This window comes from Mytilus edulis, chromosome 11, assembly GCF_963676685.1.
Source record: "Mytilus edulis chromosome 11, xbMytEdul2.2, whole genome shotgun sequence".
NCBI classification, from domain to species: Eukaryota; Metazoa; Mollusca; class Bivalvia; order Mytilida; family Mytilidae; genus Mytilus; species Mytilus edulis.
In genome coordinates, this window is record NC_092354.1 from 64,847,806 (window position 1) to 64,861,808 (window position 14,003).

At 35.0% G+C, this 14,003-nt stretch overlaps 1 protein-coding gene across 2 annotated transcripts in view; it reads left to right on the forward strand.

The window, feature by feature from the left end:
• Window positions 1-14,003, forward strand: part of LOC139496073 (plancitoxin-1-like) — a 68,309-nt gene that overhangs the window by 5,368 nt on the left and 48,938 nt on the right. The window contains exons 5-6 of one of the 2 annotated variants that reach the window (XM_071284516.1): window positions 6,689-7,020; window positions 7,847-7,975. The exons of the other annotated variant lie outside the window; for it this stretch is intronic. Of the exons in view, the coding sequence (XP_071140617.1) occupies window positions 6,689-7,020; window positions 7,847-7,975 (461 nt within the window). The remainder of the gene's footprint in view (window positions 1-6,688; window positions 7,021-7,846; window positions 7,976-14,003) is intronic. 2 annotated transcript variants of the gene reach the window in all.

Genomic DNA, 14,003 nt, shown 5'->3' on the forward strand with positions numbered 1-14,003 from the left:
TAATATAGATACGTATGTTCATAGTATACAGCATAGTATACAGAAACGCGAAAATAATGGAATATAACAGAAAACTAAATAATAACGGACTATGAAAAAAAAGAGAGAGGGCTTAAAAATATTGTCCTGTCTCCATGTACCTATCCTATCATTTCTTAAAATCTTTTACAAAAATTCATCCTAAAATAGTTAACATACTTTCAACCAAGCTTAAAATGCCCACGATTTTGCTTTTAGGTCAAACAGGACTTCCGGATTTTAACTTGCACATAAATTTCATTAGAGTACTCGGGGACAGGACAATAATTATCATTGATCAGTCGCGTTGATATAGACTCTCTATATAATAAAGCAGTGATCGCCTAGGAGAAGAAACTTGAATTTGATAGTTGATAGTAAATACACTTTAATTATAGTATATGTATGTTCATAGTATACAAAAACGCTAAAATAATGGAATTTAACAGAAAAAAAATAATAACAGACTTTGGAAGCAAGGGAGAGGGCTTAAACGGTTTCCAAGTACCTATGAATTTTGATACCTTTTCTGAAATTCTCCAGACATGAAATATTTTACAAATATTCTCCTTACAACAGTTTACATACTTTCAACCAAGCTCTAAATGCCCGCGATTTCGCCGGTGTGTTCTAGTAAATATTAAACGAGAAGACCTAATTTTTTGTGTCGCTTCTCTTCCTTCCACAATAAACTAATCATCATGCCTCTGTGTTCTTTAGGTAACATGCATAGTCGCATTTGTCATCCATTCTTATGATTATTCAGATTGAGTTATTTTGGGAGAAAAACGACAAAATAGGTGTCCGGATATTGTTTCCGTTATTAGACTGACTTTTGTCATAGATAAGACTTCCGGTTTTAAACACACACAAGAACAACCAATCGTATGATAGATTACAAAAATGAAAAATAAATAAGCCAATCAGAGCGTCCTCCATATCATGCTTTTTATATCGCAAGAACCACAACTATTATACCTCCTTAGAGACAATTATGTTTTCGCGTTTATCCACCTGTAAACTACGATTATATTACAGTACTATAATATACAGAGACTCTCTGTATTCTGTCTACTTTTTTCTGAAATATTTACTATCTAGGGGGTCATACCAGTTGCATATATATTGAAATAAGAAAAACATGTGGAAACAAGAATGTGTCCATAGTATACGGATGCCACATCGGCACTATTATTTACTATGTTTAGTGGACCGTGAAATGGGGTAAAATCTCTAATTTGGCATAAAAATTTTAAAGATCATATCATAGGGAACATATTTACTAAGTTTCGAGTTGGTTGGACTACAACTTCATCAAAAACTACCTCGACAAAAACTTTAACCTGAAGCGGGACAGACAGACGGACGAACGAACGAACGGACGAACAGACTAGAAAACATAATTCCCATAAATGGGGCATACTTTATTGTTGAAAGTGAAAACTTTAACCTGAAACCGGACAGAAGGACGGACAAACGAACGAACGGACGAACAGACTAGAAAACATAAATCCCATAAATGGGGCATAAAAATGTATTGTTGATAGTGAAAGTAGTGATTTGGCCAAAATGAAAGTAGGGTAGAGATAAGAGGGAGGCAGGACTTATTCGGGACGTCGGGATCGGGTGTTTTTAAGCTCGGGATTTCGGGATTGATCTTTACGGGATGCGGGAACATTTTTTTTTTATTTCGGGATGTCGGGGTATGAATTTCGTTAAAATACGCACCTCGGTATTTCATGTTTTTAAGCCCGGGAATTCGGGATCAGGGCCCCTCATACCACCCCTCAAAAGAGCCTTAGTCATTTATACGAGATTCAAATGCTACCATTGGCATGTTAATAGGGCTCTCAAAAAGAAAAGCACTGATGGATTGTCCTAGAAGCACATTTTATTAGAATAATAATGGTCTATTAGCAGTTTCATTTATTTCCTGTTTGAAGCGGTGCAAATTTTTAATTTAATTTGACTTTTACCAAAACAATGCATTGTAGCATGCAAAGGGGAAGAATAATTGTGGCATATGGCCAGAAACACGAAAAATAATTGAATTTAACAGAAAGGAAGCACATAACGGACTTTGGAAAAAAGGGAGCAGGCTTTTGATACCTTATATGAAATTCTCCAGTCATAATATCTTTTACAAAAATTCATCCTACAACAGTTTACAAGCTGTATATGTCCGCGATTTTGCGGGTGTGTTCTAGTAATTATAAATTATCGTCACATGCACTGTCTACAGATATCATCATATATGTTGTCTTTAGATATTGTCTCACGTTTGTCTACGTATATCTTTACTCGTTTTGTTTTAATATATCTTCCACGTGTTGTCTCCAGATATTATTCCCATATCATAACACGAACGAGTTGTCTTCCGATATCATAACACGTACGTGTTGTCTTCAGATATCATAACACGTATGTATTATACAAGATATCGTCACATGTATTGTTGTTTTATATCGTAAGCATATTTTTCTCCAGATATTGTCTCACGTTTGTCATCAGATATCGTATCACGTTTGTCCTAGATATAGTCTCACGTTTGTCTTCATATATCGTCTCACATTTGTCTTCAGATATCGTATCACGTTTGTCTTCAGATATCGTCTCACGTTTGTTTCCAGATATCGTAACTCGCTTTGTCTTCAGATATCGTCTCAAGTTTGTCTTCGGATATCGTCTCACATTTGTCTTCAGATATCGTCTCATATTTGTCTCCAGATATCGCTTCACATTTGTATTTAGATGTCATCTCACGTTTGTCTTCAGATATAGTCTGACGTTTGTCTTCAGATATCGTAACTCGCTTTGTCTTCAGATATCGTCTCACGTTTGTTTCCAGATATCATTACTCGCATTGTCTTCAGATATCGTCTCACGTTTGTCTTCGGATATCGAGTCATGTTTGTCTTCAGATATCGTAGCTCGCTTTGTCTTCAGATATCGTCTCATGTTTGTCTTCAGATATCGTCTCATTTTTGTCTTCAGATATCGTCTCACGGTTGTCTTCAGATATCGTCTCACGTTTGTATTCAGATATCGTAACTCGCTTTGTCTTCAGATATCGTCTCATGTTTGTCTCCAGATATCGTCTCATGTTTGTCTTCAGGTATCGTAACTCTCTTTGTCTTCAGATATCGTCCCACGTTTGTCTACATATATCGTTACTCGCTTTGTCATCAGATATCGTCTAACGTTTGTCGTCAGAAATCGTTACTCGCTTTGTCTTCAGATATCGTTTCACGTTTGTTTCCAGATATAATAACTCGCTATGAATTCAGATATCGTCTCACGTTTGTCTTCAAATATCGTCCCACGTTTGTCTTCAGATATCGTAACTCGCTTTGTCTTCAGATATCGTCTCTCGTTTGTCATCAGATATCGTTACTCGCTTTGTCTTCAGATATCGTCTCACGTTTGTCTTCAGATATCGTCGCACGTTTGTCTTCAGATATCGTCTCACTTTTGTATTCAGATATCGTAACCCGCTTTGTCTTCAGATATCGTCTCATGTTTGTTTTCATGTATCGTTACTCTCTTTTTCTTCAGATATCGTCCCACGTTTGGCTACATATATCGTAACTCGCTTTGTCTTAAGAAATCGTCTCACGTTTGTCGTCAGATATCGTTATTCGCTTTGTCTTCAGATATCGTCTCACGTTTGTTTCCAGATATAATAACTCGCTTTGTATTCAGATATCGTCTCACGTTTGTCTTCAGATATCTTAACTCGCTTTGTCTTCAGATATCGCCTCACGTTTGTCGTCAGATATCGTTACTCGCTTTGTCTTCATATATCGTCTCACGTTTGTCTTCAGATATCGTAAATCGCTTTGTCTTTAGATATCGTCTCACGTTTGTCTTCAGATATCGTCAATCGTTTGTCTTCAGATATCATATCACGTTTGTCTTGAGATATCGTCTCACGTTTGTCTTGAGATATCGTCTCATGTTTGTCTTCAGATATCGTCCCAAGTTTGTCTACAGATATCACATCTCGTTTGTCTTCAGATATCGTCTCACGTTTGTCTTCAGCTAACGTCCCACAATTGTCTTCTGATATCGTCACTCGTTTTGTCTTCAGATATCGTCTCACGTTTGTCTCAAGATATCGCCTCTTATTTGTATTCAGATATTAGCTCATGTTTGTCGTCAGATATCGTATCACGTTAGTCTTCAGATATGGTATCACGTTTGTCTTTAGATATCGTCTGACGTTTGTCGTCAGATATCGTCTGACGTTTGTCGTCAGATATCGTCTGACGTTTGTCGTCAGATATCGTCTGACGTTTGTCGTCAGATATCGTCTGACGTTTGTCGTCAGATATCGTTACTAGCTTTGTCCTCAGATATCGCCTGACGTTTGTCTTCAGATATCGTATCACGTTTGTCTTCAGATATCGTCTCACGTTTGTATTCATATATCGTATCACGTTTGTATTCAGATATCGTAACTCGCTTTGTGTTCAGATATCGTCTCACGTTTGTCTTCGGATATCGTAACTCACTTTTGTATTCAGATATCGTCTCATGTTTGTCTTCAGATATCGCCTCACATTTGTCTTCAGATATCGTCTCACGTTTGTCTTCATATATCGTCACTCGCTTTGTCTTCAGATATCGTTACTCGCTTTGTCTTCAGATATCGTCTCTCGTTTGTCGTCAGATATCGTTACTCGCTTTGTCTTCAGATATCGTCTCACGTTTGTCTCAAGATATCGCCTCTTATTTGTATTCAGATATTATCTCACGTTTGTCGTCAGATATCGTATCACGTTGGTCTTCAGATATGGTATCACGTTTGTCTTCAGATATCGTCTGACGTTTGTCGTCAGATATCGTCTGACGTTTGTCGTCAGATATCGTCTGACGTTTGTCGTCAGATATCGTCTGACGTTTGTCGTCAGATATCGTTACAAGCTTTGTCCTCAGATATCGCCTGACGTTTGTCTTCAGATATGGAATCACATTTGTCTTCAGATATCGTCTCACGTTTGTATTCATATATCGTATCACGTTTGTATTCAGATATCGTAACTCGCTTTGTGTTCAGATATCGTCTCACGTTTGTCTTCGGATATCGTAACTCACTTTTGTATTCAGATATCGTCTCACGTTTGTCTTCAGATATCGTAAATCGCTTTGTCTTTAGATATCGTCTCACGTTTGTCTTCAGATATCGTCCATCGTTTTTCTTCAGATATCATATCACGTTTGTCTTCAGATATCGTCTCACGTTTGTCTTCAGATATCGTCTCACGTTTCTCGTCAGATATCGTCCCAAGTTTGTCTTCAGATATCATATCACGTTTGTCTTCAGATATCGTCTCACGTTTGTCTTCAGATAACGTCCCACAATTGTCTTCAGATATCGTCACTCGTTTTGTCTTCAGATATCGTCTCACGTTTGTCTCAAGATATCGCCTCTTATTTGTATTCAGATATTATCTCACTTTTGTCGTCAGATATCGTATCACGTTGGTCTTCAGATATGGTATCACGTTTGTCTTCAGATATCGTCTGACGTTTGTCGTCAGATATCGTCTGACGTTTGTCGTCAGATATCGTTACTAGCTTTGTCCTCAGATATCGCCTGACGTTTGTCTTCAGATATCGTATCACGTTTGTCTTCAGATATCGTCTCACGTTTGTATTCATATATCGTATCACGTTTGTATTCAGATATCGTAACTCGCTTTGTGTTCAGATATCGTCTCACGTTTGTCTTCGGATATCGTAACTCACTTTTGTATTCAGATATCGTCTCATGTTTGTCTTCAGATATCGTCTCACATTTGTCTTCAGATATCGTCTCACGTTTGTCTTCAGATATCGTCACTCGCTTTGTCTTCAGATATCGTTACTCGCTTTGTCTTCAGATATCGTTACTCGCTTTGTCTTCAGATATCGTTACTCGCTTTGTCTTCAGATATCGTTTCACGTTTGTCTTCAGATATCGTCACTCGCTGTGTTTTTAGATTTTGTCTCACATTTGACTTCATATATCTTTACACTGTCTTCGGATACATTAGTACATTTTGTTGCGAGATGAAAATATCAACCAGTTTACTTTGGTGGTTAGAGATATCTTTATTCGTTACATTTGTGGAAATATGTTTAGATATCTTTATCTTACATTTTTTTATTTTTTTAGATATGATTATTAACCTGTCTCGTAAGATATTTCTTTATTGTGTAATTTTTTGTTAAAGTGTTTAGATATCTTTATTTATTAGTTTTTTGTAAATGAGTGCAGATATCTTTATGTATTTGTATCGTGGATAGATATCTTTACTCATTTGTAAATTTGTTAAGATATCTTTATTCCTTTGAAGTTAAGCTATCTGTCTTCCCTAATTTTGTCTACAGATATATTATTGTATGCTGTTTGCTGTACGGTAATGCATAAACAATTGTCATTTGTTGGAATCTTAATATTTACCCTCAAATGTCTATTTTTTTATTATTGTTGATGGGATTTTGGCTTATTGTTATGAATCCATTACCAACCATTAAGTTTTAGTTATTTTTGTTCATATTAGTTGTGTTCAGATATTCTTTAGTCATGATTATTGTTTCAGACGTCTGTGTTTCAATCTATACACTATTTCAAAAATCTTTTTACTATAATTTTTTAATAGTTCATATTATATTATATTCACAGGAACGGTGTTCAGATACATTTTTCCGTATATATACGATGTTGGATTTCCTGCAATGTTCAACAAAGACTATCCAATATTAAGACTTTTTAGTGTAGACAAAGGTACAAGACAGCTGCATGTCCAAAAGCCACCATGGTATGACGTAATAAAACTGCCAACAAAAGAAGGCGTGGGTTTTTTGAGTTTTTCGAAGTATGGAAAGTTCGGGAATGATTTATATGATGGCTTATTGTCAAATGAACTTCGACAGGACTTACTAGTGCAGTCATGGATAGCGACACACAAAACGGCGGGAGATAAACTGCCTTCAAATTGCTCTATTCAGTACAAGGTATGTGCAGTAATGTATAGATAGTAAGATAAACTGCCTCCAAACGGACATATACATTACACAATAAGTGCATTCACTAATATTGACTAAAATACCTCGAGATAAGCTGTTATATACAAGTTATAAGTTCAGTCATGGAAATACAAATGTAGATAGTCGGTCTTCTTTTTAACTTTTTTGGATTCGAGCGTCACTGGTGAGTCTTTTGTAGACGAAACGCGCGTCTGGTGTATATACAAAACTAAGTCCTGGTATCTATGATGAGTTTATTCATACTGTTCTATAAAGACATATAACATACTGTTAGACAAACTGCCTTCTAACTGCTCTTTCATGTCTGTATAACACAAAGTAAAGGCATACATGGTTAGAGACGAAAATAAACTAGCTTGAGACAGTCTTCTAACTGCTGTATACAGCATAGAGTATGTGGTGCCTTAGATAGAGAGTCAGAAATTTTGTAGAATATGCATACAAAAAAGCAACAATTATAGAATGATAATTTCGTTGATAGTATATTAAGTAAGATTAATACAACGTTGTATCCAGTCATCACATATACATCAATCGTCAAATGTGAAACAGATCAGACACATATCAACAGACTGTCCAGAGTAAACACTTAAATCAAAATTGAATGATTAAATTCTCAGAGTTAGTCGGTTTATAGTTTAACATGTATATTATATGAAGGAAACTCGATAGATTACTTTTTTGTTGCTTAGTTTTTTCTCAGTCTTTTATCAAGTCTTTTTTTTTTCTTTTTTCAAATTCACATTTGTTGAACATGTTGAAACGAAATTTAAAGGATTGTGTACAATTACAGGTTTACAATGTCAATACAATGAGGTTTCCCGGCAAGAACATAGAATTTCCAACATCTAAAGACCACTCTAAATGGGTTGTCTCTAAAGACAAGGGGAAATGGTTGTGTATCGGTGATATAAATAGACAGGTTAGTATTTGGTTCATTAAAAAGTCAATCCGTATGTATCGATTTGTAAAAAGGTTAAAACTGACAGTTTTGCTGTTCGTACTGAAACCTGGAACGGACTCAGAGTACGGACTTTGTTCTGAAAGCCGGTTTAGTCATATTTATGCATAATATGTATACAAATTTATTTATTTAAAATGAAAAAAATATGAAATTGGCAGACACAATAAACCTGGGACTAAGAGTATATTTTGTGTCGTAAATTTTACGGACGCCATCACGAGTTGGTTGACCGTTATGGAATAACAGTTTTCGAGATAATATCGGACATGTTCTTTATGTCGTAATAACAACCCCCTTCCCTTTTCACGAATGAGACGTGCCGAATGAGACTACTTACCGGTTTTGTAATAAAATGAGCAACATGAGGGGTGCCACATGTGGAGCAGGATCTGCTTACCCTTCCGGAGCACATGAAATCACCCCAGTCCTGGTGGGGTTCGTGTTACTTAGTCGTTAGTTATATATTTTCAGTCTTGTTTACTATTATTTGTCTATTTGACGGTTTCACTTATAGCCATTGCGCTGTCAGTTTATTTTTTAATCAAAGAATCAAGTTTCAGGCAAAAACATAACAAACAAATATCTAATGTGGAAATAACGGCCACAGTTCACTTAGAATGACGAGGTCTGACATGATTACAGAATGCCGACATGATTGATTTAACTGACAAATCTGTGCACCATTGGTAGCAATGGATGCTCAAGTTCCTCAAGGTTCAGCCTAAAGAGAACGAGGGTTATGATCCCCAAATACGTCGGGTCTTATTCGCATCACCCCCTGGTTTCAGGGGAGTAAAGATTAACATAAAACTCTATATGCACACTGATTACATAGGCCATACTATGTATCATAAAACAGTCAAGCTCGAACTGGTACCAATTCAGAACCGGCCACTCAGGGTAGACATGAGATGGTCTCAACAGAACTTCCTGCGGTACCGCAGGAAAGTAAAAACCTAATATGATCCGACGTACAATTACGGGAAACGATCATAACCCCTTAATCTTGCCAGAACCCGACATCCTTTTTGACTGTGACGAACGATTTTATTACAAAATAATGAACAATTAGAATCAAGTAATCAAAATAAATGCTGCATGATTTTTATCCAAATAAAGTCAAAAGTTTAATGCATTCCAGGCGAAGAACTAATAGCAGGTAATGATACTTCCGTTTTCACACTGCTGGTGTCTGAATATTTAGATAAAGGTGGTAGCCATTCATGAAAATTAGCATGGACATATATAGTTCTCGAAAGTATGATTCAGCTAGCAAATCCATCGGCTTGTTTGTCTCCTCTTTTTTGTCCAAAAAGTTATAGATCCGGCCTGTTCTGGTCATTCTGAAAAGATAAATAAAACAGCAGCAGACACAAGAATTGTTATTAGATGGCAGATTGCAAGGGGAGGTGGGTGGGTTTTTGAAACTTTTACATATCTACAAAATTGGCTAGTGCAATGTAATGCTGACGAGTCATGTGACGTTGATGTGCAGGAAACAGAACCGGATCCGAATGAGGCAGTAATCATTTCTCTTTAATTAAATTGGTTTATCTTATAAATGAGATAAACCGTATTAATCAAAGAATCAAGTTTCAGGCAAAAACATAACAAACAAATATCTAATGTGGAAATAACGGCCACAGTTCACTTAGAATGACGAGGTCTGACATGATTACAGAATGCCGACATGATTGATTTAACTGACAAATCTGTGCACCATTGGTAGCAATGGATGCTCAAGTTCCTCAAGGTTCAGTCTAAAGAGAACGAGGGTTATGATCCCCAAATACGTCGGGTCTTATTCGCATCACCCCCTGGTTTCAGGGGAGTAAAGATTAACATAAAACTCTATATGCACACTGATTACATAGGCCATACTATGTATCATAAAACAGTCAAGCTCGAACTGGTACCAATTCAGAACCGGCCACTCAGGGTAGACATGAGATGGTCTCAACAGAACTTCCTGCGGTACCGCAGGAAAGTAAAAACCTAATATGATCCGACGTACAATTACGGGAAACGATCATAACCCCTTAATCTTGCCACTTGAGTGAGTCTATACACACTCATCAGAATCCCCCCCCTTTTCCACAACCTAAAGGTCCATTTAAGTGAACTAGCTAAGAAGGCATAAGTCTTTGTTAATACGTTTGAATCTTGGACAATCATAGTTTTCCTTTTGTAATAGCTTTGTTATAATGGTGCTGTTATCCTTCCATAATATCCCCTCAGCTGCAGAGAGATTTGTTTTTGAAGATATCACTTCTTTTATTGTATTATCCATGTTATATACATATATATTTAAATCATCATAAAAACGCAATATTTTAGCAGTAATACGTCCACCGATCAATGGGTTTACTAAAAGAGTTATCTCGCCTCAACCGGCTTAGTTGAACAAATTTATTCTAAAGCACATATGTTGGGTACTTATACTTAAAATAATTTTAATATATATAATGCGATAAATCAGATAGTTTCTTTATAGAGATACACAGTTTAAGAATAAAATTGAATATCTGAGATTTGGGTAATAACTAGACTGATTGGTCACTGCAAAAGTACAATGCAAGATGGTGGTATACCATGAATCTACCCAATTGCTTTGTTAATCTGTAATAGGCACTAATATAAGTTTTCCATTCTCAATTTTATTATCCTCTACAAAGTTTACGAAAATACATTACCTGTATATATAATTTATGCTATTCTACGCACCCCTTCAAAGTCGTGTACATTTGAATATATATTTAGTTTAAACAAGTAACGTGACCAATATTTTGAAAACCAACGGCAAGGAAGTATAACGTACACTTAAAAAAATTATAAAATTCATATCAATCAATATATATAGAAAGTACCACACTTCCTGTACTTAATCGGCAATCACATGCATTCCTAGTAGTACTTAAAATTCGGATACAGCTAAGCGGTATGTGCCGCTTTTTGGAAAGCTCAAACTTGAATAGTTTTACGTCGAATATATTTTGTGACCTAAAAGAACTAGGTGCTAGAGTAAGATTCCATGGTATTACTTGTAGTAATGGGTGTATATAGATGCATAGTTGATTAATTCAGACTAGAATTAAAAAGATTCAGCTCTGTATATATATGAGAATGCTAAATGTTCCTTTTAATAGAAGGAAATAGATCAAGAGTATTTGAAATAAATTTAAAATTCATTGAGTCTCCCATCTGGATAATATGCGTGTTTGTTTGTAAAAGTCCTTAACAGTAACTTAAATACCGCATATTTGTTTGTTTCTAAAAATAGACGTGGGGAAGCCCATAGTTCGTGCTGACATGTAAAATAAATGTGATAGTAAAATACAAAGGTATCCTCAATGTTTACATACCCGTGTTAGATGATGATACAATCAAAATATTAAAAACACTACATGTATATATACAATAACATTATCGCACTTCAAAGTAAAGAGGATATTGTGTACCATGCTCTGTCTGTTGCTTCGTGAGTTTATAAAGTAATTTGATAATTGTGTTAAAAGTGCACATAATTCCCTTATTTGCTCTAAGTTGACTTGTTGGTAAACTAATTGCCCTGTCCACGAGCTTAAGTGAGCTATCTGAAACCTATACAGACTAACAGATCATAATTTAAGAACACATGTATTATGTAGATGGCTAGGCAAACATGCAAAAATTAAAGCAAGCAAGCTAACAAGAAAATAAACGCACATTGAAAAGTATAAATGTATACAGGTAACTGAGTAGCTCACTCGTGTAAAAAAAGAATTGGTATGAGTCAACTCTTCACATTAGACCAAACGGCAAATAAATCAATAACAATAAGTCATCGTACTGCCTTCAACAATGAACAGGGCCCATACCGCATTAATAACGATAAGTCAATTTACTGCCTTCAACAATGAGCGGAGCCCATGTCGCATAAATAACAGTCACTTTTCTGCCTTCAACAATGAGCAGGGCATATACTGCTTTAATAACAATAAGTTATTGTACTGCCTTCAACAATGAGCAGAGCCCATGTTGCATTAATAATAAGTCACTTTTCTGTCTTCAACAATGAGCGGGGCCAATACTACATTAATAACAAAAGTCATGTACTGCCTTCAACAATGAGCAGAGCTCATCCGCATTAGTGAGTAAATAAAGACCCAAAAGAAAAATGTTAAACAAGTCAAACGAGAAAACAGTAGGCATAATTTATAATTTTTTTTATATAGTAATGCCGATTTAAGTGTATCAAACAATTTAGGAAATATTTAAAACTGTTCCAAGAATTTGCACGTGTAAATACTTTAATCGAAGCCATCGACTCTGATTGGATTTATTCTAAAGCTATCGCGTCATCCGCCACAAAATTTGTCATTGTCTTCTAACTCTCATACATAGTGTATTTCATTTACCGTACACCTTAGCTAAGCCATCTAACACATAGTGTATAATTGTGTATAATTAGTGGTAGAATCTATAAAGATAAGGTTGACGAATTTGCACTTAATGCCCTCGTGCATGTGTATCTTGTGTGTAATAACGCTAGGTGCGTCTTCAAACGACTGCATGGTTATAATAGACTAAATAGTACATTAAAGCAGACATGTAAAAAGGCCACAGTGCGATGTGAAATTCAAATTAAATATAGGACGTCAAATTATAATAATAAATAATCCTTTCAGTAATTTTATCTCGTCACCATCAGATTAATCTTATTCCTTATGAGATAAATATCAATTAGAATAGTAATACACCACAAAACATCAACTTTTTTTATAAAATTTAAATTCAACATACCAAGATTAATGCTTGACGAAATCTGCAAACCGCTGGAACCAGGTAATGAATTCTTTTTTTTTTTTTTTTAAATAAAATAAATCCTTTATTGCACATTTCTCTGCTGTTTACAACTTACTCGACTCACAGCATTCAGTCTAGTATCCCTGTAAATTAGTTACTGTTTAACCAGGGAGATTATACAGTAAAAATATTAGCTATTAATTATGATTAGTTATACAATAATAATATATAAATACATTGATTTTGACAATTTGTCTTTTTCAGTTTCCTCATATTACGTGATTACGGAATTTGTACTATCTATTGTCCGCTATTGATTTTAGGTTTATCGTTAACCTTACCTTTTGATCAAAACAAGATCACGTGAAAGTTGAGATGATCGGATAATTAAAGAATGCCACGTGTATTGATGATGAGCAGAAGGCTCTCACGTAATTTAAGTGTCTATAATGGTGAGTTTTGGAAATATTTCAATTGTTTTATGATAATTTATTGAAAGCATCATGATTTATTTTAAAATATCAAAGAATTTCTATTCTGACATTAGATAGTACAAGGTCAATGTTCAGTAAGCATGCTGATTTGTGTACAGGTAAACCTTGATCATTTGTCACATTTAAACACATCGATGTCTTCAAGTGCATTAAACTAAACATCTTCAATTGTATTGGGTGATAAAAGTGGCAGTACTGCAGCTCTACGAACAAGTTGGAGACCATGCTTCACAAGTTAATAGTGTTCAAAGCTAATCAAAGTTCAAAGTCATTTGGCTTTGCTGAATCTATTAGGCCAATTTATACACTTATCTATGATAATTAAGTACTTTTGATATTATATTCATTTTTAAAAATCATAATTTGTTAAGATAATGAAATTAATAAATTCTTTGAGGCTGAAGTTGAAAGTGTGGGTAACTATTAATTTTCTTTTTAAATACGTTTTTTTTTCAGACTTTCCAGATTTTCAAATGCTTTTACTACTTTTTCTTTCATTTTTTTTTATTTTACCAATGCTTCTACTTCCTTTTCTTTCAATTAGTTTTATTTTTTAGAAATTCCATGGCATTAAAATACTTAATATTACTTTAGGCATGTTTTCAAACAAAAAAGTCTCATTTTTTACATAGAAATAATAATTTTTATTTAATTTCCACAGGTATATTTACCTTTGACCAAATTAGACAGTAATGACTAAAACAACA